We start from the raw sequence: 20,875 nt of genomic DNA, 5'->3' as shown, positions 1-20,875 counted from the left end.
CTCGTTTCGACCGCATAGCTGTGTGTATTGCATGATACTTCGTAGCCGCAGCCCACAATGGTCTTGAATCCAACCTACTTGGCCCAGCGAACGCGGTCTTGTAAGTTTTACTCCCTGCTGGCAGCGGCCAGTCCCTCGCTTCGTGCGCTTTCACTAACGGTTGTCTGGGAACTTGTAGCCGTCAATTGGCAAGATGCACAGAGAAGAGTGCTAAGATCATACCGGGCATGGCTTCGCGCGGTATGTCCCCTTTTATCGTCGTTATTATGGCTGCCATATATCTACTCGCTGGAGTTCCCGCAACATATTTGATGCGCATGCTGCAATTCCACCCTCTCAATGAACGATTGATAACTTATACCTAAGAGGCTGAACAAATGCTAATGGTATCCATTCGTGGCTTATCCAGTCTCCTGAGATTCAAACTATGTACTCCCTTCAACTTCCGGTCTCCGCTATCCGAACCAAGATCAGACAAGAATTTGAGCGACACCGATATGTCAACCAGCTGCCCGTCGTCGATGTCCTACTATTCCAAAGCCACAGCGAGTTCCAGGTACTAATACATCCCTACTAGTTTTACTGATGTAATTCCGAGTTTTCGGCTTGCTATGCTCGTCGAATTATATGTCCTGATACATTCACCGGTTTTGGCTTTCGAACTTCGCCCGCTTAAGATGCTAATCCGGACTGCTTGATAGGAAACAATGAATTACTGGAAACAGTTGTCCCAATTGATGAAATATTTCAGAGCTGAGGAAGATCCATCGGCAAAGCTACCCAAGAACTTCATGTCTGGTTTCATGGAGGTATGGCATGCCATGTACTCTTGCCGTCTTATTCACAGTATTGCATCTAACTAATAATACTATAGGGACGAAATTAAGCTTCTCAACTTGTAACATTGTGGGGCGGGAGTTGCGATGAAGGCAGTGAAATGTGTATATATTCTAGCTCTGCCCTTATATTTCTTATACCTTCGTTATCTGGACCTTCTTAACTAGAATATGGACACTCCCAAAGAACAAAAAACAATTGAATAAACCCTCTAATACAGTGCAAATAACCGTTGCGCCCAAACTAGCATTAAATGACAGGAGCATGCCATTGTAATGCAACTGTCACTTTTATATCCCGCATCAATGCTGCATCTTGCTAGCTTCAAAATTTTCCCTTGATATGACAAACTTTTCCGTAACGACATCACACAGATCCATCAAGTCGTCAAGCCCTTTCTCCAGAGCTGTAAATACATCAGTCGAGTCTAGAAAGATGGAACAGCGTTAGCTACGTAGCTGGCTCAATGTGTCTAAAGTCATAGCTAAATCTGGAAAAACGCGGGGACTTACCATAAGTCTGGATTCTTAAATTCAATTTAGCTTCGGAAGGATGAGGCATTGTGTATCCGCAAAATTCCACGTCAGGGCTATCGCAAATATTTAGCAGGCACTCCAGGCTTTTATGGTTGTTGCATCCCCGCAGCAGCAAATATCACAACGGCTGGGCGGTTCCTATCTCACTTTTTCATGATCATGTATCGTAGCGCATTTCCAAGAGTATGATCCTCAGCTTCGAACTGGAATGAGGCGGCTGTCTCGACGGCACCGGGAAGCTATGTAAAATGAACATGGTTAATAATGTAGAACAGGTAAAGGCGTCCGAATATGAAGGCTAAACAAAGCTTACAATGGTTATTCTTTGGTGATCATTGGCAAGAATTTCTTCCACTTGATCCTCCTCCTCCTCCTCCTCCTCCTCTTCTTCTTCGTAGTACTCAACATCTTGTTGCTGCTCTGCATCAACTTCTTGGTCTTCGAGTGGCTGCGCATCAACCATTGATTCGTCTTCGGGGATTGTGCTGGGCATCTTGGGCTTATAAAATAGTTTTATATATGCCGTATATAGATATCTCCATTAAAAAGTTTAAACAATATGCCTTTGGTAGTGCCAGTGCCTCTTCGGTGAATTAAATCAGCTATCTTGGTATCTTTTTTTTTTTTTTGATATCTCACCCCAAGAGCCGCATGGACGCTAGTTAATCGTCACGTGACATGGCTCTGGGCCCGGCTCAAAATAGACCGCGCAATAGAAAGGTCGCCAACTTCACCAACAGCTATCAATACCAGCTTTTTCCAACTTTTACTTGTATGTGGAGGATATCAAGTCGGGGCCACTGCAGAGTGCAGCCCATTTATACCGTCTGGAGCCGTCCTCAGCTGTGGAATCGCTCAGGCCGAACTCAATCATTCATTCAGTATCCCGTCAAACCGCCCGTCCAAGTTAGCCCTCAGACGAGATGGGCATCTTTTTTTCAAGATGAGAAACCAACAACCATATATGCACTATCCACTGCCTCTGGTAGAGCTGCTATAGCTATTATTAGAGTTTCAGGGCCAGATTGCATTTCAGTATGTAGACGTTCTGTCAGACATGCCTTCGTCATACTGGGTGAAATCTAACTGCGGCGGAGTTTTAGATATATAAAGCTCTCTGCCCTAACCGAAACCTTCCAAAACCTCGTTTTGCAGCTCTTCGTACTCTATATGAACCCGGCAAACCAGTATCGACCAACAATATTCTAGACTCAGGCGCACTTGTCTTCCATTTCCCAGCACCCAACACGGTGACAGGAGAGGATGTTCTCGAATTGCACGTCCATGGAAGCCCAGCGGTGATTAAATCTATCCTTAGTGCGATTCCAAAATGTGCAAGCTCTGGAGGTGTTCCGTTGGCGTCTATTCGTTATGCCGAACCGGGGGAGTTTACCCGCAGAGCATTTCTTAACGACCGTCTGGACTTACCTCAGATTGAAGCTCTAGGCAACACATTAGCTGCGGATACAGAACAACAGCGCCGACTTGCCATTAGAGGTACAAATGATACTTTGTCCACGCGGTATGAGCAGTGGAGAAAGCAGCTTTTGTATGCTCGGGGAGAGCTGGAAGCTCTAATAGATTTTTCCGAAGACCAACATTTCGACGAATCTGTGGAGGATTTTATATCCTCTGTTACTGTTCAAGTCCACAATCTACTGCGTCAGATAAATCTACACATTAAGAATGCGTCAAAGGGCGAGCTCCTAAGGAATGGCATCAAGGTTGCGCTCCTGGGAGCACCAAATGCTGGGAAAAGCTCATTACTGAATCAGATTGTTGGACGGGAAGCTGCTATTGTAAGCAGCGAAGAAGGAACTACGAGAGATATTGTCGATGTCGGTGTAGACCTTGGGGGTTGGCTGTGTAAATTTGGCGATATGGCAGGGCTACGGTCCAAGTTATCGCAAAACCATCCTACCGGTCAGGGCAATGTGGTTCCGACGGCAATCGGCAAGGTTGAAGAAGAAGGGATTCGTCGTGCCAAAGCTCGGGCCCTTGAATCTGATGTGGTGGTCGTTGTTCTCTCGGTTGAAGGACCAAGAGAACAAGGATTGAGTTTAGAGCCGGAAGTTGTGAGTGCTGTCAATGGCTGTCTCAAGCTTGACAAAAAGGTCCTAGTGGCAATCAACAAGACGGATATGCTCTGCGTGGAGCCAGGGGACCATATCGTGTCCAACTATAAGGCTCAGGTGTCTGCGATCTTTAACGGCCTGGACCCAGATCTGATACTACCGATATCCTGTCAAAGGGCTCAAAACCCCACTGGCCAGGACCCCGGTGGCATCCAATCACTACTTGGGGCCCTGATACGTACGTTTGAAGAGATATCTACGCCTGCAGGTCTACACTCGGATGGAAATACAACGGGCCAGCAATATGATAAATCTTATTGGGAAGATTCATTAGGGGTAACGCATCGACAAAGCTCTAATCTACAGATATGTGCCCAGCACCTGAACGATTTTCTATCCCAAGCTCATGATAGCTCCATAACGCCCGATAATGCCATCGATAAAACTGAAAACAGCACGGTAATAAAACAAGTGGAGAAAGACATCGAAATCGTGACAGCAGCCGAACACCTGCGGTTTGCAGCTGAATCCCTCGCAAAGATCACAGGCCGTGGTGAAGGAGGTGATGTCGAGAGTGTGTTGGGAGTTGTCTTTGAAAAGTAAGTTCCCGTCGTTGTGGCAGTCGTCCCGTGTAATGCAAAATTAAAAAAGAGTTGTTGTCCATGATACTAATGCAAGTCCCGGATGCAGATTCTGTGTTGGTAAATGAGCTCAAAGGCCCAACCATCCTCCCAGGCGAATTTTTCGCCCTTGCACGCCCGCTGAATCCGTGAAAAGAAAGAAACCCAAAGAGCGAAGAAAGAAGAAGAAGAAGAAGCCCCAGGTGCATCAAAATCGCTAGATTAATGGCCGGCATCAATCAATCAAGAAAAATAGGGGATTCTTTTCTCGGGAGAAACCCCCCATTTTAGGATTCATCGTCGCCGTCTCCGTCATGGGGGCTGTTATAGCCGCCTCTGCCCTGCTGGTTGACTAGTTGCCGGCTTGGGCTGTTGTAACCACCTCGACCCATCGTTGCTAGAGTGCTAAAGTCTGAAGTTGGTGGAATCTTTGGTGGAATGGTTCCGGTTCGAGGACTCGGGTTTGCCGTGTGGTGAGAATTTGTACGGACTGATAGGCTGTTCTTATGCTTTGCTCAGTCGAGATGTGGATATCAGGAGAGAACCCAGAGACCAGACAGTTGTATGAAGGGGGTCGGTTATTTATATCCTCGAGGTCTTGGGCGTAGCTCGTTGTCCTGAAAGCAAAGACACGGTTCACTTGAGGTCTGTTTCAAAGGAGAAATGCAGCCACTAGGTTATGAAACGCCGTGAAGTTATGCTGGAAAGATATTATTATAAAGATTCTATATGTATGATAACAGGAAGAATTCGAATAGATGCTGCCTGATGCTGAATAGACAATGGAGATAGAAATTAGAATGAAATAAAAAAAAGGCAGAAAGAAAGAAGGGCGAAAAGAGAGGCGTCTTATATATCTTCAACCTCTTCTCTTTGTGTCGTTGTGTGTTTGATAGACGCTGTCACTCAGGGTTCCGCCAGCATCCATCAGCCTCTCTGTCTCTCTTCTCTATTTTTGCAGTTTCGGAAGCATTATGAATCATCTTCTCTGCGCTTCTTCTTCGGTTTCTTTCTTTTTTTTTTGCAACCTTCTGCATAGTTCGGGGGATTCCCATGCTCACTAAACCAGCTAGTCAACGGTCGCCGTGTGAAAGGGCCAAAGGATGAGACGAGAACGACGCCAGGCAGAAGCCGGAGGCCAGTGGATAGCTAGCTGAGGCAGAGAACCGTCAGTGTAAGGTGTAAGCAAGGGCAGCAAGGCTTAGACCTGCAAAAAAGCAAGTTAAAGGGAAGCAAATCCTCTCTTCTCGTCTCTTATTCGTTCTGTTTCGTCTTTGCCCTTCTCTTCCGAGCTGGTAACGAGTTAACGCTTTTGCTAACGAGGGTGAACAAGGGACCCAGTCTTCCTTCGAGCCCCATAGCTAGGTAAAGGCCAGCTGCTCAGCGTAACGTGGGCTCCTCTTTTTGCGTTTCCAGCGCAGCAGGAGATGGCGGCCCCCTTCAGGCCTGGAAGAGATCGGTGGAGACGGCGGGCTGGACCCCTGCCAGGCCATGCAGGCCTCGCAGGCCTTGCCGGGGTAGGATGAGCGAGCATCACGTCAACCTCGTACTCGATCCTGGCCATTCAGCAGCCTTGACCAGCCTTGACGGGCACCGACTGACTCACTGCTGGGCCGGAGGAAAAGATAGCCCACCAACCGATTAACTTGACTACTGTGTAGGAGGCTTTTCTTACGGCGGCTGTGCCGGAAAGGAACCGGCTATCGTGGTAGCTCGTGGTGGTGATCCTGATATTGCCCATGATGACATCCGGCGTGAGACGGTCCAGACGGAATGTCTGAACATTGGCAGAGTGATCAGAATATCGCAAGAGACCGCCTGCGGCTTGGGAAAACCATTTACTATTTACGGAGAAAGAGATAAATTTAGATTTCTCATCCCCTGCAAGCAATCACCGGCATAGGCAAGTATCAACACACAACATAACACAACGGCGGCAGCGGCAGCAGCAGCATGAAGAAGAACAGTAATCGTATTTTGAGGATGGGAAAGGGTCCACCAAATCAAATCACTGGATAAAGTGAAAGAAGGAGGCTTGCTGGACACGGAGTACAAGGCGTTATGATTACCGTCTACGATGGTTGCACGCAATCTCTATATTTTTGGCCCTCTTACAACGACCGGCCCCCCAAGATGGCTATACAAAAGAGACGCATCATTGGAACATGGACGACCCAGGGCTGGTTACTTCATTCGGCCCTTTCTCCGAATATCTTCCCTCTTCACAGCCTGAGCCGTCACACGGATCAAACGCGGACAGGCGTCTCGCCGTTTTGGGTGACACAGAGATCGCGAATTATGCCGGATTCCTTTCATTGATGTCGTGGCTCGGAGCGTATACGTACATCGAAGTACGGAGTACTCGATATATAAGTTATGCAGATATAATACTCCGTATAGCGTATGTACGTTTGTCTTCGCCGGAACCTCCTGGCCGCTGCAAGATCTGCTGACCCGAGATTACGGCCACCGCGATTGACCATGCACGAGGCCCTAAAAATAAAGACGAATGAAAAAAAGGCTAAGAAAAAGAAACGAGAGCAGAGGAAGATTGGGTTCAGAGACCGTTACACTGGAAACATCCTGCCGGAAGATCCCTCATTCCTTTTTGTCTCGAAAGGGAACCGCTCCTTTGTTCCTGCAAGGACGGACGGGAGGGATAGGAATCCTGCACCCGTTGACTAACTTGCTGTCTTCAATCACGCTTGCAGCGCTAGTTAGAGGGTGGCGGAAGAAGAGGGTGAGAATGCAAGGGACCAAGCTGTCAGCCGCTGCGTATGGGCTGCGCATAGCCTCCTTTTTCCGACTGTTCTTACCTAACTAAGACCGAAAACATTAACTTGATATACCTTTGCAGTTACATTGCAGGCCTGCAGACATTAACGGTGTCTACGGCGATAACTAACCGACGATTGATTATTGATATTATCAGAGAGTCAGTATACCGTCTCGGTAAAAAGTCCGTACAGCTCCTATATTTAGCCTCCTGTCCTATGCAGACAGACACAGAAGCGAGCCACGTTACAGTGAACAACAAAACGTCAAAGGAAGGAGGCTGAATCGGCAAGTGATTGTCCCTGCGTTCATACATTGATCCATAGAAACGCATGGCGCCTGGCCAAAGAGGGCAGATATTCAGAGACGGGATGACTTGCAGGGTCTGAGCATGACCATCCATTCAGATATGAACCCGTCGATATTGATAATATATTTCGAAACACACGATTACCGACTAGAGAGCCCTTGCATGCAGACTCCAGGCCGCAGCAGACAACCACCGAGAGAAAAGCGGACATCGATCTCTCTTCCATCCACTACGGAGTTTCCCTCCCCCAGTCCTTCGTCCCATCCCTCTGACCCTGGCCATGCCACGAGGTGGAGCGTGGGTCAGTGAGTTTGAGGACAGGCCACGAGTGTTCCAGCGCATTCATGAACTTACCTGGGATTAATGATTATGACCAATAATTGATCCAGTCTTGAGCCTTGTGTGGCGACTTGATGGCTGGAGGACAGCCCCCTGAGTGTCGATTTAGGGCTGAAGCGTACGATGGGACCTGTAACTGATAGGGCTGAGCTGGTTATGGTTACGTTTATGCATGTAAAGCATACCTGGCAGGGAAGTTATCCCCTGCCTTGCGCCAGAATGTAACCCTGCTCAGCTGTGTTTCTCAAGGCATAAACCTGATGAGCAGGGAGCCTGTCTTAGCTGTGCTTGGGATAGACAGTGACTCAGGTGTCAATCGTGGTGTCCATCTCCGGTCCCCGAACGATCACCAGCCACATGACTAGCGACCCCTTATAATTAGTTAACGGGAGATAAAGATTTTGCCAAAGTCCCTCTATTGATACTAGGCCCGGATTAGAGTGGGAGGCAGGTCGCTTTAATCACCCTGAGTTAGCGAGGTACCACCTAGCCCTAGCACAAGCAGTGAAAGCAATGGCTCCGAGCATGCTTGAACGGCTCTTGAAAATTCTACTCCATACCCGCAGGACACTCTCAAATACCCATTGTCAATTCTAGTTGTTTTAATGTTTATGTGGAATTTTCCTGCAAATAAGTGAATATGCATGCGTCACGGGATATCATCTGGAAATGTTTTTGAGGCACGGCGTTCGATGGATGTTTGTTCCACTCGATATTTACTTATTTAGCCATATTAGAGACCTAGCTCAATGGTATGTCGTGGAATATATTTAATTCCAAAGTTACCTAGCCAGCTATCTGGAGACTCCGATCTTCCCACTCTGGATTAGGGCGAGAGGCTCGCAATTATAAAGCTCGCCTCATCCCCTCCTCATCCTTACTTACCTATTAGTTGGCCGTCGGCGGGCGCACCGCTATATGAATCTTCAGGATCATTGAGTTTACATGATATTGTAATCTATCATTCTCCTTCTTTTCTCTTTTCCAAGTTTTATTATTTACAATGAAGCCATACCCTTTCGCCATGTTGGTAGTTCGACTTCTTGATCCAGGACTTTGTCGAACTTAGCAACGTCAAAAATTCCATCAGGGCCTGTGAGTTCCGGGTGACAGTAAATTTCCAAAGCCTCCTCCCGAACGTGGTCGACAAAGGAGACAGCTGTATAAATATGCGAAGCTGGCATCCGCCATTTCCAAAAGAAATAGCCATCATCATACTCTTTGAAATTTCCGACTCTTAGATCTTTACCCTCGTCGAACCAGTAGTCTGTTGTTTTCTCCAAACGATATAGTACCACTGTAGATTGGCGAGCAGAATCTTCATCCAATACGGCTACCCAGCCTGGCGCGATACCCGTTGCGCCGTACGCTCGTGCTTGATAAAGTTGTTGGTGAAAGCGGATAATATCAAGCTCACTCATGCCCAAAAAGCCTGTTGTAAATTCATGAACAGGCCAAGGAGTCCATTCCTCGAATTCTTTTTGGTCGGGTGTACGTATGATGCTTAGGGTTGGAACTGCACTCTCAGCCAGCTGGGTATCATCGAGTATTTTATTAATCACCTAGAGTAGAGGGATTAGCTGGTATTAATAGCCAGGATTCTGACTTCCTTACATTTGCAGGTAAATTGGCAGTACAGAAAGTGGCGACATACGACATAGGTGATAGAAATGAACAGATGATGAGGGCGTATGCAGAGAGCTGGAAAATGGGTTATGGAGCGAAGGAGACACTGAAGTTGGTGTATTGTTTAGACCTAGAGACAACAGCCAAAACCCGGCGTCTTTGTATGCAGCCAGTTAGGGGCTTAGTCGGATCTCGGGCTACATAGATACTCCGGACTTCTATGTGCTCATTATTGACGACTATCCAACATATGACTAACTGCATAAATCCAAGACATATGGATAGGCAGTCTGGTTATGTTTTCGGCGCTGAGACAGGGTATGGGAATGAACAGCCATAGTACGGCCAGGATATTTGGACGCATCGTGCTCACAAATCAAGGTTGCGACCTTAGGACTCCGGTTTGTCAACCCATTACCATAAAAGGGGGGATATGGGGGTGGATATCTTATAGGTGAGGATCCGTCCTATATATATTGTCCTTTGCAAGATCGCGCGACAGGGCTGGCGGTCGCAAGTGATTCTATCGTCCTCCTCCAACTTAAGGCCATTCTCTCCACGATACAACTGCGCGATGAGTGCAGTAGGTAAGTATCTCCCGATGAAATAGGGGGGCCACGAAGTCCTGGAGAAAAGCTCAAACAGAGACAACAAAAAGTAACATGAAAAAAATCTGGCGATAGTATTAGAAGTCTGCGAAAGGTTCAACAGATCGATAACTTTATCTAACACGGCTCAGCGAGAAAACTAGAAAGGGGTGATATCGGCTGGTGAAGAAGAGAAGAGGGATGAGGCGAGGCTGTAGCATAAAAGGAGATCCGGCCCAAGACCAACGAAAGGAAATTAGCCAGACATGAAATCCTGTAACACGGGTACGTACCAAATGCATGAGGGTAAAAAACGCAAGGATGACTACAAAGAAAATCTCATACATTGGATCAATCATAGTCAAAAAGAAAGGGAGGGGAAAGGGCGACGAAGGAAAAGAGCTCTAGCATGAGTGAAATAGTGTATATAGTGAAATGGACGTTGAGATGGGGGATTATGAAGATGACGGCGACGCTTCAGCAAAGAATGCATATTAAGGGTCTGATAATAGATAATATAGGGGAATAGAGCGCGCTAAATTCAATAGGGGGAGAAGTTTAATAATAGGAAAAGATAGTGAAACTCTAGGTGCAAAATCTCAAAGAGAAGGTGTTTAGTCGGATATCGTGATCGGGTTAGAATCTGTGCCTCCAGGGGTTGCTGGTAAAGGCCGTGGTGACATTTCAGGCTCGTTGGAGATTTCTCCCAGTATCGCGGATGTAGTGCTCCCTGAAGAATCTCGTCTGCTTCCGCCTTCGGTTTCAGGATGCGCTGAGAGAAGTAATGAGCCATCGTTGGATTCTTTATTGGTAGATGAGGCTGGGGCGCGTCGTCGCATTCGCCTGCTTCTCCGGGCTTCTTCGGCACTATCTCGTCGCCGGGATCGACTGCCCTCAGAGTCATTGTCGCTCCTAAGTCCCTGGAGCATGCTGGCGGCTCGATCCGCGATGTCCTCGCCCTTGGATTGCGAATTCTGTGGGGTATCATCCTTGGGTGCTGCAGCTGGCTCCGCAGTCGGCGTGCTCTCACCCTCTTGGCTATCGTTCACCGTGATACCAGGTACATGTTGTCCAGAAGCGAGTCGTACTTGATGCCTCTCCTTCAATCTTGCACGGCGCCTTCTATCACGCTGGTCTCGAGCTTGTGGGGCAGCAGCACGTAGCTTCTCCAGTAATGAGTCCATTGCACCGTTTGATGTAGGCGAAGTTGGTGTGCCGGAATCAGCGCCGTTTGTAAGGCCTGGTTTGGCCCGTTTGCGAGCAAGCGAAGCTTCTGTGCGCCGTCTGTTTTCTTCCCAGCTAATGTTCTTCTCCTTGGATTTCTATAAAAAAAAAAGTCAGTATGAACACAGCGTAAATAGAATGCGTAAATAGAACTTACACGCCACTCCTGCAAGAATGTCGCAAGTTTGGAGAAGAATTCGCGTCTTGAGTTTTCATCCGTATGGTCTTCACCGTAAAACACCATAATGTCATCATACGTCTGGCTCGTTTCGTCAAGGTAGAGCTGCAACTGCTCGGCTTTTCTTCGGGCATCTTTCATACATCTTTGGACAATCAAATTCACTCTATCTTGAGGGTGGAACTTCTTAGGGTCGCTCAAGTTGCCAGAGTCTAAACTCATTTGCACATTTTTGATGTTGTCAATATATTTCTTTGCATCAAGCTGGAGCTGATCGACGTTTGCCTTTTGGACTTGAATTACTCCATCAATGTCGTCAGTGAACCCTTCCCACTCCGGGTACTGATTTCGAACAATTCGCTCAACAAGGTCTGCAAAAGTCGACTCGTTCTTGTCATCTTTGACCATCCCAAGTCGAGCTAGGGAGCTAAGTTTGAAACCGACTGCCTGCTTATTGGAGTCATTCATGAAGTTTCCAATATCAAGGATGAGCCCAAGCACGTTCATCAAGGAGACGGAATCACGTAACGACTCGCAAACTTGTCCTATCTCTCGTAGACTGGATGATAATGAATCATAATCTTGCTCAAAAGAGAGAGTCAAATTAAGCGCACGCATCCTTGATTTCCAGTAATGGTTCAGCTCAAAGGCCGTCTGCAAATAGATTTGATCTTGGCGAGTAAGCTCTGAAGGATCCTGCTCTCTCTCGCTCGTAGCTGCTCCGGGCCCGGTCCAGTCCTTGCTATACGGAGCCATCAACTTCGACGTATTTTCTGGGATATTGCATATCTCGTCCTTCTGTAAAAATTCCATGACGACGGTATTGTTTAAAATTTCGGCATCACAATGAATGATCTTGCGAACGAGTTCGTCTGCGGAGATTTGAGAAAATTTGGCGAATGCAATTTCAAATCTGCGGACCAATTCACTGCTGATGATTTGTTTCTTATCAGTCTTCTTCCCAGAACGACCAATTACCTTCGTTTCCTTGGCCATGAACAGCCTTTCAACTTCATCGAGAACTCCCTTCTTAGCAAGGTCAGTGTATTTCTGTTCCTTGGCTTCATGTGTGGGTGCGTGAGCAGCCCAAACGGTTACTTGAGGGGTATCGACTTTGTCCCAGTGAAGTGCCTTGAGCTTCTTCTTGGGCCGTATAAATGGTAAGCCAACCGTAGGTACTGCCGAAACTTGTCCTGCCGGGAGATATGTTTTCTTCCAACCACCAGGCATTGGGGGTGGTGGTGGCGGCGGCATTCCAGCTCCTGGCATTGGCGGAGGAGGTGGCGGTGCGCCGTTTCCAAAGCCGGGCATAGGAGGAGGTGGAGGAGGTGGAGGGCCACCAGCAAAGCCAGGCATAGGAGGGGGGGGTGGTGGTGGTGCTCCTCCAAAGCCAGGGAGAGGAGGAGGCGGAGGCGGCGGAGGACCGTTGAAGCCAGCAAGGTTATCAGACTTGGCATCTTTTGTTTCTTCATTCTCGGGACCTTCAGCAGGAGATGCTGAAGCCTTCTCTTGCTCTTCCTTCTCCTTCTCCTTTTCTTTTTCTACTTCCTTTTCTCTTTCTCCAGCCTTAGAAGCAATTTCATTTAGCAGCGCCGTGGCACGCTCAGGGTCGAGTTTTGGTCTTCTGATCTCCACCAACCGGCCCTTCTCAAATACGGCCTCCTCACCCTCTTCGTCTAGATCATCAAGTTCTCCATCCCTGCTATCATTATCGTTGGAAGAGTTAGCCCTAAGAGCCTGGCTACGCTTCCTCGAAACGGTACCAAAGGTGCTATGAGTGAAGTTGCGCTTAGTTTCTTCATCAATTTCGGGATCGTGAGAGAAGTCACCCTCCATCAGTTCACGCAACTCCCGAAGCCTATCTGATGGGCCATTCTGAGGCCAAACTTTTCCTTCCAATTTGAACTGGGTCTTTGCTCGATCGAGTTGCCGTTCAAGGCGGCTCATGAGTTTCTCTCGATCAAGAATACCGTTCATCTGGGCAGGGTCCATTGCGCCCACATCGGTTCCATTGCCAGCCATCTTAGACTTCGATGCTGCAACATCCTGTGCGTCTCGCAGCATGAGATACAGTTCTCGGGTTTCAAGTTCGTTCCTCTGAAGCTCCTGTCCTCGAATTCTCTGGACTTCGGCCAATTCACTTTTCAAGGACTCGTTTTGCCGGGTTTGAAGACTTATTACCGCTTCTTGCTCCTCAATTTGCTTTTGAAGCTTCTTGACTAAGCCATCAGCGCCCAGTTCGATCTGAGCTTTCATCTCATCTCGCTCTGCAATTGCAGCCTCTGCGATCTGACGAGCTTCTAGGGACTCATCGAACGCCCTCCTTGCTTCTGCGTCGGTATGTAATTTGTCAAGGAGACTTTGGACGGTGAAATTGAGACTCTGCTTTAGGTCCATGTCTGGAAGCCTCCTATCCATGGCAACATAGCTGAGCATTGCGTCAACTAATTGAAACATTCGATGGCTGTCTTCGCCGGAGTTCTCCCTGATCAGAAGCATGTGCTGCATGGCGGAGATGAAGAAGTCTTGGGAACGGTCTCCTCGTAGCCTACTAATGATAGCATTGGTGATCTGGACAGGGTCGTTCATATCACTGACCTCCCCTTCGATGCTATCCTTCATGCTACTGCTCTCTCTTTGAAGCAGATCTTCGTAATCGATCCCTTCATTCTCCTTGTACCGTTCCACTTGTCTGTCGATGGCCTCGTACTGGAATCCTTCCATCTTAGCCAGAAGTCGTTTGATACCGCAAGCCGTGAACTGTGCTCTGATATGACACCGGAGCTGCAGGTCATCCTCCGAAGCATCTACAAACATGTTGATCAAAAACATGGTTGCCAAAGCATACTCCATGAGGAGGTTCTCCATTCCTATACCACCGCTTCTGAACTCTTCACTCGCGCCGACAAGACTTCCCATTTTGCCTCTTCCGTCAATGCTGACTTCTACCACTCGCATCCAAGCATCAAAACGGCCGGTCTCGCCTTGCATGTTTTTGACCTGGTCCATTGCTTGGAGGACCTTCTGATGTCCTTGGCCATGGGCCCAGTCGCAGAGGAAGGTCAAGATTTCGCTAACCAGCTTTCTTGTTGTTAATCTTGGGGATATAAGGGAGCTTGAGAGAGCCACGATAATCTGCTGATGGGCAAGAGCATCGTCGGCACCATATTTGTTGTTCATCAAGGCTTTCAAACATTTTGCGATATCGTACTCCCGATCTAGATCCTTATCTCCTCCGGAATTTGTGACAGGAACTGGACCTGAAGCCTTTCTCCTGTTTATCTTTAGTAGTACGCTTGTCAAAGCAATCTGCCCCTGAGCTTCAACAAAGGATTTTACCCAACTATTTGATTATATTTGTTAGCATACAACTGATATGTTTTCAAGATTATTTGTTTGGGTTTGATTTACCTTATAGGCTGTGTTCGCAAGCTCACGCTCAAACTCCCCAGCTCCTTTGCTGTGATAGAGTCATCCATGACCTTTTTGACGTACCACTCGGGACTGCCTTCTTCATCGGCTCGCCCAAGTAGGCCTTTGCCTCCATCTCCCGAGCCAGTTTGCCTATTTTGTTGGCGTCGTTTTTGCTCTCCTTGCCATTGCGTCAACCGGTCTTGATGAACCAAAGTCCACTTTTTCGATGTCGGGTAAGCCAACATCTGTCTCTTAGCCTGTTCAGGTAGATTCTGCCATCCTCGTTTTATCATGAGTTCATAAAACATCTGGTCCACGACAGCGTCATCTTTGGGTCGCTGTATTGTTCCATCTGCTGAGATTGGCAAAGTACCGAACACAATGGGTAGCTGGGGAGGAAGCCAGTCGGATCGCGAGGAGGTGGAAGGACGACTTCCGGAGGAGCTGGACGGTTGATTTCGAGGATCTTGGGGATGTGTGGGGTAGTTGTACCGAGACGCATTGTCCGTACTGATAGTATGGGTCGAACCACGAGGAGCGGACGAGATCGCAGAGTAGATGCTGTTCTGATCCATGGAGGTGCGAGGATTTGAAGATTCTGTGGTGTTGTGGCCGTTCCATGCTTGGTATTTTACCCCCTTGTCACTCTGGGAGTGGTATGAGGCGGTGGTACCTGAGGATCCTGGCGGGGGCCGCGGCCCGGACAGATGCATCGCACCGTTGGCTGGCTGGTACCCCTGAAACTGGGGGTACTGGTGGTAGTCGTTTGGCTTGCCCATTTTGGAAGGAGTTGGCTCCTTTCGCACAGGCACGCTATCATACGGGACCGATCCTATCGCACCAGATAGATATTCCGTATCACCAGTCAAATCCACGGACAGGCCAGACTCTCGCTTCGAATATCTCGATGAGCGCGAGCCCGATCCACTGCTAGCCGCACCAAACGACTCCGGCGTCTCAGCGCGCAGATCAGGCTGGCGTTCCTTGTGTAGTTTTCTTCCGAAAAACGACTTTGACGGTTTATCTGAGGTCATGACGGCGTTTCCGGCGAACCATGAAGCTGGCCCCCAGCCTACCGGCTTGCCCAAGTGCCTGGTGTCAAGGAAGCGAAAAAGATCAAACGGCGGGATCGATCGATCGTGCTGGCGGGCTTTTCTTTAAAGGGGCAAACGAGTGAGTGAGTTGGTGAGTTGGGGGATAGAAAGGAGAGAGAGGAGGGGGTGAAAATCGGTCGGTTATTTAGTTAACTAGCTAGGTAGTGATTTTGTAGTTATCCTTCGAGTGACTTTTCCGGGCTATGCACCTGACACTGCTCGGGCAACGCATGGGCAAGAAGAAGACAGGTTTTTTGTCCGTCTCTTACTCGCAGTCTGCAGAGACGGTCTGACGGGCTAGGCGATCACTGTGTCCTCCTCCAGCTGCGGCCGGTCATCCTCTTTTATGTGGGTAGCGACGTAAAATAGCTGAGTGTTTTAAGATTGCAGCTCTGGCTCGGCTGTCTCGACGGTCAGGGCGGCGTAGGAAACGAGGGTCGGCGGGCTCCAGGATGCTCTGTGGTGCGGGCTCCGGTGCTCCAAGTCCATCGCGCGGTGTCTGGCAGTCAAAGAATCCAGCGTCTGTGTCTCTCCCAAGCGCCGTGAAAGCCGTTCAGGGGGAAGAAAAGTCGACGAAGCGGCAAAAGTGACGAAGCGACAAAAAGAGGCGCATCCAGAAGCGGCTAGGGGGTCACGTGGCCGAAGTACTGCGCAAGCCTCATGCAAGCCATCAAGAGACAAGAAGAGAAGCAGAAGAAGCAGCAGAATAACAAGCAGAAGCAGGAGAAGAAGAAGAAGAAGCAAAGAGACTAGAGCGTGACGAGAGTGTAGATGACCTGCCGGTAGCCCTGCTCGTTACGATGGGAGGAGCTACCAGTGTCATCAAGGTCAGCTACATCCCGCCCCGTCCGCCAGCGAGCTATCAGGCTAACACTCAGCTTTGGTTGACCGTAGACACTATTCATTCCGGCGCTGATATCTCTGGTCCTCTACCTGGCCATATCCTTTGTTATTGCTCCTTTCATCCGGCAGCACCGGCAGCGATACTCCCAGTATCTCCCCTTGCACACAATATCGGCGCACACGACCTCGCTGAGAGACCGGACGTTCGACGCCCTCATGAACATTACCCTGCCTTCATCGTGGAGGCACAGAGACCTGGCCCACGAACAGGACTCGGACAGCATGTTCGACGATGATGGTGAAGACGGCTACGAGCTGAGCGAGTCGAGGCGGGAGGCACTTGACCAGGAGCGGAGAGAGGCGCGGCTAGCTCGGGAGCTGGAGGATGGCTTCATACCAGACAGCGATGGGGACGATACCCCGGGCACGAGGCGGATATGACACGGCCTACTCCTACCACATTCGTCGCAGGCCTTATTTTATTTTATTTTCTATTTTTTTTACCTTCTCTGTCTCGTTTTTCCGGTGTGGACATGTGCATCTTCGTCAAGCTTGGAGCTTTGGAGCCTTGTTACTTTTCCTCTTTTACCTTTTTGACTATAGAGATTACATACCGTTTGGACCGTTTTTTTATACCCTTTGAAATTGGTTGTATATTGTTATTGACGCCCTCCGATACATCTTGCCGGTTAAATGCTTTTCTACTTTTTACTTGCAAAATGCTCGATACCTCCGAGAATGCTAGCTTCCAGGCCTGAAACCTTTGGCTTCGGGTTCTTTGATCGGAGCTCAACAACACTGGCAAGAACACACGAAATGCTATACCAACCCGAGTCTACATTCATCTGAAGGACTGATACCATTGTACCTACTCCTCCTCCAGCCTCCTGCTAGGCTCGCATACAGCTCTAAATCTTATCGGGAATTTTCTATTATCTACAGTAGCCTGGCAAGCAGCTGCTACTAGTCTGATAGCACTCTACTGGCAACTGCCCAAAAGACACTGAGAGCCATCCAGCCTAGAAAACTGCGTTTTGCAGCTAGACCTTTGCCGCACAGCCTACAGCCATGGCCATCATCAACGGGATAGAAGTGTTTATAAAGCTTTCTAATTTTCAGCGTCTTCTTCTGGAATTTCCAAACATTCTCTCTCTACCTAACTGCTCTCCCGTGGACTGGGCTGTCGACTGCAAAACTACTAGTCACTACATCTACGGAGCTCAAGAGCAACCATTTGAAATCTTCATACGCATTAGTGAAGAAGAGCCACGGCTCGGAGGCGCAGATGGCATCCACATTTCGCTGAAACTTGGGAGCGGAGATATAGTGGACCATTTTTACTCTATCAAATTCTCGGATTTCCACCGGGATGAAGATGGCATGTTGTGTGCCTCCGTCCCCAGCGCCGCCTATATGACCGAGCATGGATTTAGGAATGTTTTGTTCCTGTTTGGCGTTACGGATAGCGCCTACACTTCCGAATCGGCTGAACAAGAGGGGTCTCTAGAAGGAGTTATTGACGTGACTATCATAAAGGTCACTCACCACACTCTGCTGCGTCGACACGCCACCGTCACCTCCGGCCAGCTACCCTCTCGTTCCCCACAGTCCCCAGCCAAAGAGTCCTCCGTTTGTGCATTGTAAGTTGAAGCCAAAGCTTCTGCCTGTTTGCCCTTGCCATAGATATTAATGGTGAAAAACGAAAACAGGTCCAGCATAGCCGAGCCTATGCCAGTCCCCGTAGTTGACGAGCATGCTCGACGTATATTCCACGAGTCTGGGCATGGGCGTCGGTTCCTGTTTTCTTACCGAGTACTAGGTGGGCAATTTACATACCAGACCTGAGAAGTTGATTGAACTTTGAAAATGCCAATACTCACTTTGTAGCCTCGCCACATCTCGAGACTATCTGCCACCCAGCCCCATTTGGGATGCTCAGTAATTGATAGAGATTAATAGAGAAGAATGAGGCTGTACGGGGGGTATTCAGGTGTTATTTGAAGGCCTACCTTGGGCAAATCATCATGGTTGTAACCCGCTATTTAAGTGACCGGACCCTGGCGCGCGGGCGCTAAGTGGATACAGCTCTGACATAGCCTGTCCTTGACCCCTGGAGATAAAAATAGACAGAAACAGGCACATCGAGCCATTCTCCCCAAAAGTAGTCTTCTCCCGATATACATGGTAGAACAAGAAACAAGAGCTACGGTGCATCAATAACACCATCGAGTATCCTTTCAGCCTTCTCTCTCTCATGGCTTGATCACGTCAGCATTTGTTTGTTTACTTTTATTGGGGTAAAGTTGGAGAAAGACTGAATCTACCCCTCATTACGTCATCAGACCACCCCTCGTCTCACGCGAGCAGATGAGGGGTAAGACTCCCATCTCCAAATTATTATCTAAACATCTACAAAAGGAAAACAGTTCAGAGGCAGCAACAAGCAGTGAACCAAGGAAAGAAGGAAAGAAGGAGAAGAAGAAGAAGCAAATATATCGACAAGGGCCGGAGTGGCGGAAAGGAATATGCATGTATATAGCTCTACATGCAGAGGCAGATAGTTGTACGCATCCCAGCCTGTTCATGATGGTGGGATCATGCAGACCCCGCACGCAAAAGCGCAGGGTGGTTACTCGAGCGCGAGAAGGAACGATAGCGAGAGGTGTGTAGTAGAGGGGAAGAGGCCGTTGAAGCAATGGGAGGGAGAGGTCCATATAAAGCTGGCTTCGTCCGCCTCGTAGATGGTCGGAATCCTGCTTCTCTTCTCATTACCATTCATTGCCCAGTTCCCGGTTAAAGACCCTTAGAAGTTTGTTTGTTCATAGGTAACTAAGTGATAGCTCTCGATGGCAAACTTGGTGTCATATATCTTCCCGGCACCAGGCACCCATGGTTGGAACTTTTGCTAACATCAACCGTCAGACAATCACTGCCAAACAGCCAATTCAAGACTATAAACATCTTGCAGCCACTCAGACACAATGGTAAGCTCCTTGCTCAACCCAGTATTCGTTTTTGAGGAGTTATCTAGATGCTAGAGAAGGTCATCCACATACTTCTTCAGATGTGCCTCTCCCGCCATTGACTGCGGTTCATGTGCTGATCAGCTTCAACTTATAGGTTAAGGTCCTTCTCGTACTGTACGATGTAAGACTCTTCCCGATCCATTAACCTCCCCTATTCATGATGAGCATAGCTAAATCCTCTCAAGGGTGGCCAGCACGCCAAAGATCAGCCGGGCCTGCTCGGGACGACAGAGAACGAGCTCGGCCTGAGGAAATACCTTGAAGACAAAGGCCATACCTTGGTCACCACCTCTGACAAGGAGGGCGAGAACTCCGTTTTCGAGCGCGAGCTTGTTGACGCTGAAATCATTATCACTACACCGTACGTCCGTTATCAAATAGAAACTCAAGTAGCACCTTCAGGCTAACATTCGAGTAACCTTCAGCTTCCATCCCGGTTATCTCACCAAGGAGCGTCTTGCCAAAGCAAAGAATCTCAAGATTGCCATCACGGCCGGTGTAGGCTCAGACCACGTTGATCTGGATGCTGCCAACAAGACCAACGGCGGCATCACAGTTGCAGAGGTGACTGGCTGCAATGTGGTATCTGTAGCTGAACACGTCGTCATGACCATCCTTGTCCTCGTCCGTAACTTCGTGCCGGCATACGAACAGGTCTCAACCGGAGGATGGGACGTTGCTGCTGTTGCTAAGAACTCCTACGACCTCGAAGACAAAGTTGTTGGCACGGTAGCTGTCGGCCGTATTGGAGAGCGTGTCTTGCGTCGTCTCAAGCCGTTCGACTGCAAGGAGTTGCTCTACTACGACTACCAACCACTGAAGCCAGAGGTTGAGAAGGAGATTGGTTGCCGTCGAGTTGAGAACCTTGAGGAGATGCTTGCACAGTGTGACGTAGTCACCATCAATTGCCCACTGCATGAGAAGACACGAGGCCTCTTCAACAAGGAGCTGATCTCCAAGATGAAGAAAGGTAAGCCATCACCTAGTTCTTACTTTTTTTTTTTTTTCTTTTTTTTTGGTTTGCTGTCCTTGATGCTAATATCCTTCTAGGTTCTTGGCTCATCAACACTGCCCGTGGCGCTATCGTCGTCAAAGAAGATGTTGCTGAGGCCGTCAAGTCAGGTCACCTCCGTGGTTACGGTGGTGATGTCTGGTTCCCTCAGCCAGCTCCAAAGGATCACCCGCTGCGATATGTTCAGGGTCCATGGGGCGGTGGTAACGCCATGGTGCCCCATATGTCTGGCTCCACTATCGATGCCCAGATTCGGTATGCTGAAGGCACGAAGGCTATCCTTGAATCATACTTGTCGGGTAAACATGACTATAAGCCTGAAGACCTAATTGTCTATAAGGGCGACTATGCCAACTAAGGCATATGGTGAAAGAAAGTA

The 20,875-nt window shown here is 48.6% G+C and overlaps 10 protein-coding genes across 10 annotated transcripts; 7 read left to right on the top strand and 3 right to left on the bottom strand.

Moving 5' to 3' along the window:
- Positions 1–57: 57 nt before the first annotated feature.
- Positions 58–863, top strand: MGYG_06495 (hypothetical protein; the record flags this gene model as incomplete). Its single annotated transcript, XM_003171903.1, has 4 exons — positions 58–100; positions 179–240; positions 410–556; positions 702–863. 4 exons carry the CDS (start codon positions 58–60, stop codon positions 861–863), a joined length of 414 nt encoding a protein of 137 aa, XP_003171951.1.
- Positions 864–1,139: 276 nt separating this feature from the next.
- On the bottom strand, positions 1,140–1,866 carry MGYG_06494 (DNA-directed RNA polymerase I and III subunit RPAC2; the record flags this gene model as incomplete). The annotated part of the gene is made up of 4 exons (XM_003171902.1): positions 1,140–1,264; positions 1,350–1,426; positions 1,521–1,612; positions 1,687–1,866. The coding sequence occupies 4 exons, from the start codon at positions 1,864–1,866 to the stop codon at positions 1,140–1,142; spliced, it is 474 nt and encodes a 157-aa protein (XP_003171950.1).
- A 185-nt stretch (positions 1,867–2,051) lies between these two features.
- On the top strand, positions 2,052–4,051 carry MGYG_06493 (tRNA modification GTPase mss1; the record flags this gene model as incomplete). Its single annotated transcript, XM_003171901.1, has 2 exons — positions 2,052–2,408; positions 2,477–4,051. The coding sequence occupies 2 exons, from the start codon at positions 2,052–2,054 to the stop codon at positions 4,049–4,051; spliced, it is 1,932 nt and encodes a 643-aa protein (XP_003171949.1).
- Positions 4,052–5,495: 1,444 nt separating this feature from the next.
- MGYG_06492 (hypothetical protein) lies at positions 5,496–5,971 on the top strand (the record flags this gene model as incomplete). The annotated part of the gene is made up of 2 exons (XM_003171900.1): positions 5,496–5,585; positions 5,762–5,971. The coding sequence occupies 2 exons, from the start codon at positions 5,496–5,498 to the stop codon at positions 5,969–5,971; spliced, it is 300 nt and encodes a 99-aa protein (XP_003171948.1).
- A 262-nt stretch (positions 5,972–6,233) lies between these two features.
- MGYG_06491 (hypothetical protein) lies at positions 6,234–6,753 on the top strand (the record flags this gene model as incomplete). Its single annotated transcript, XM_003171899.1, has 2 exons — positions 6,234–6,419; positions 6,574–6,753. 2 exons carry the CDS (start codon positions 6,234–6,236, stop codon positions 6,751–6,753), a joined length of 366 nt encoding a protein of 121 aa, XP_003171947.1.
- Positions 6,754–8,490: 1,737 nt separating this feature from the next.
- On the bottom strand, positions 8,491–9,151 carry MGYG_06490 (hypothetical protein; the record flags this gene model as incomplete). Its single annotated transcript, XM_003171898.1, has 2 exons — positions 8,491–9,024; positions 9,107–9,151. 2 exons carry the CDS (start codon positions 9,149–9,151, stop codon positions 8,491–8,493), a joined length of 579 nt encoding a protein of 192 aa, XP_003171946.1.
- Positions 9,152–10,319: 1,168 nt separating this feature from the next.
- On the bottom strand, positions 10,320–15,555 carry MGYG_06489 (serine/threonine protein kinase; the record flags this gene model as incomplete). The annotated part of the gene is made up of 3 exons (XM_003171897.1): positions 10,320–11,027; positions 11,087–14,450; positions 14,519–15,555. 3 exons carry the CDS (start codon positions 15,553–15,555, stop codon positions 10,320–10,322), a joined length of 5,109 nt encoding a protein of 1,702 aa, XP_003171945.1.
- Positions 15,556–16,415: 860 nt separating this feature from the next.
- On the top strand, positions 16,416–16,899 carry MGYG_06488 (hypothetical protein; the record flags this gene model as incomplete). The annotated part of the gene is made up of 2 exons (XM_003171896.1): positions 16,416–16,442; positions 16,510–16,899. 2 exons carry the CDS (start codon positions 16,416–16,418, stop codon positions 16,897–16,899), a joined length of 417 nt encoding a protein of 138 aa, XP_003171944.1.
- A 627-nt stretch (positions 16,900–17,526) lies between these two features.
- Positions 17,527–18,400, top strand: MGYG_06487 (hypothetical protein; the record flags this gene model as incomplete). Its single annotated transcript, XM_003171895.1, has 2 exons — positions 17,527–18,098; positions 18,346–18,400. 2 exons carry the CDS (start codon positions 17,527–17,529, stop codon positions 18,398–18,400), a joined length of 627 nt encoding a protein of 208 aa, XP_003171943.1.
- Positions 18,401–19,439: 1,039 nt separating this feature from the next.
- MGYG_06486 (formate dehydrogenase) lies at positions 19,440–20,854 on the top strand (the record flags this gene model as incomplete). The annotated part of the gene is made up of 5 exons (XM_003171894.1): positions 19,440–19,442; positions 19,579–19,605; positions 19,670–19,845; positions 19,910–20,454; positions 20,535–20,854. The coding sequence occupies 5 exons, from the start codon at positions 19,440–19,442 to the stop codon at positions 20,852–20,854; spliced, it is 1,071 nt and encodes a 356-aa protein (XP_003171942.1).
- Positions 20,855–20,875: the final 21 nt, after the last annotated feature.

The sequence above is a fragment of the Nannizzia gypsea genome, genomic scaffold (assembly GCF_000150975.2).
Source record: "Nannizzia gypsea CBS 118893 supercont1.5 genomic scaffold, whole genome shotgun sequence".
Taxonomy (NCBI): domain Eukaryota; kingdom Fungi; phylum Ascomycota; class Eurotiomycetes; order Onygenales; family Arthrodermataceae; genus Nannizzia; species Nannizzia gypsea.
The sequence above is the reverse complement of the archived record's forward strand: the minus strand, read 5'-3'. Positions and strand labels throughout refer to the sequence as shown.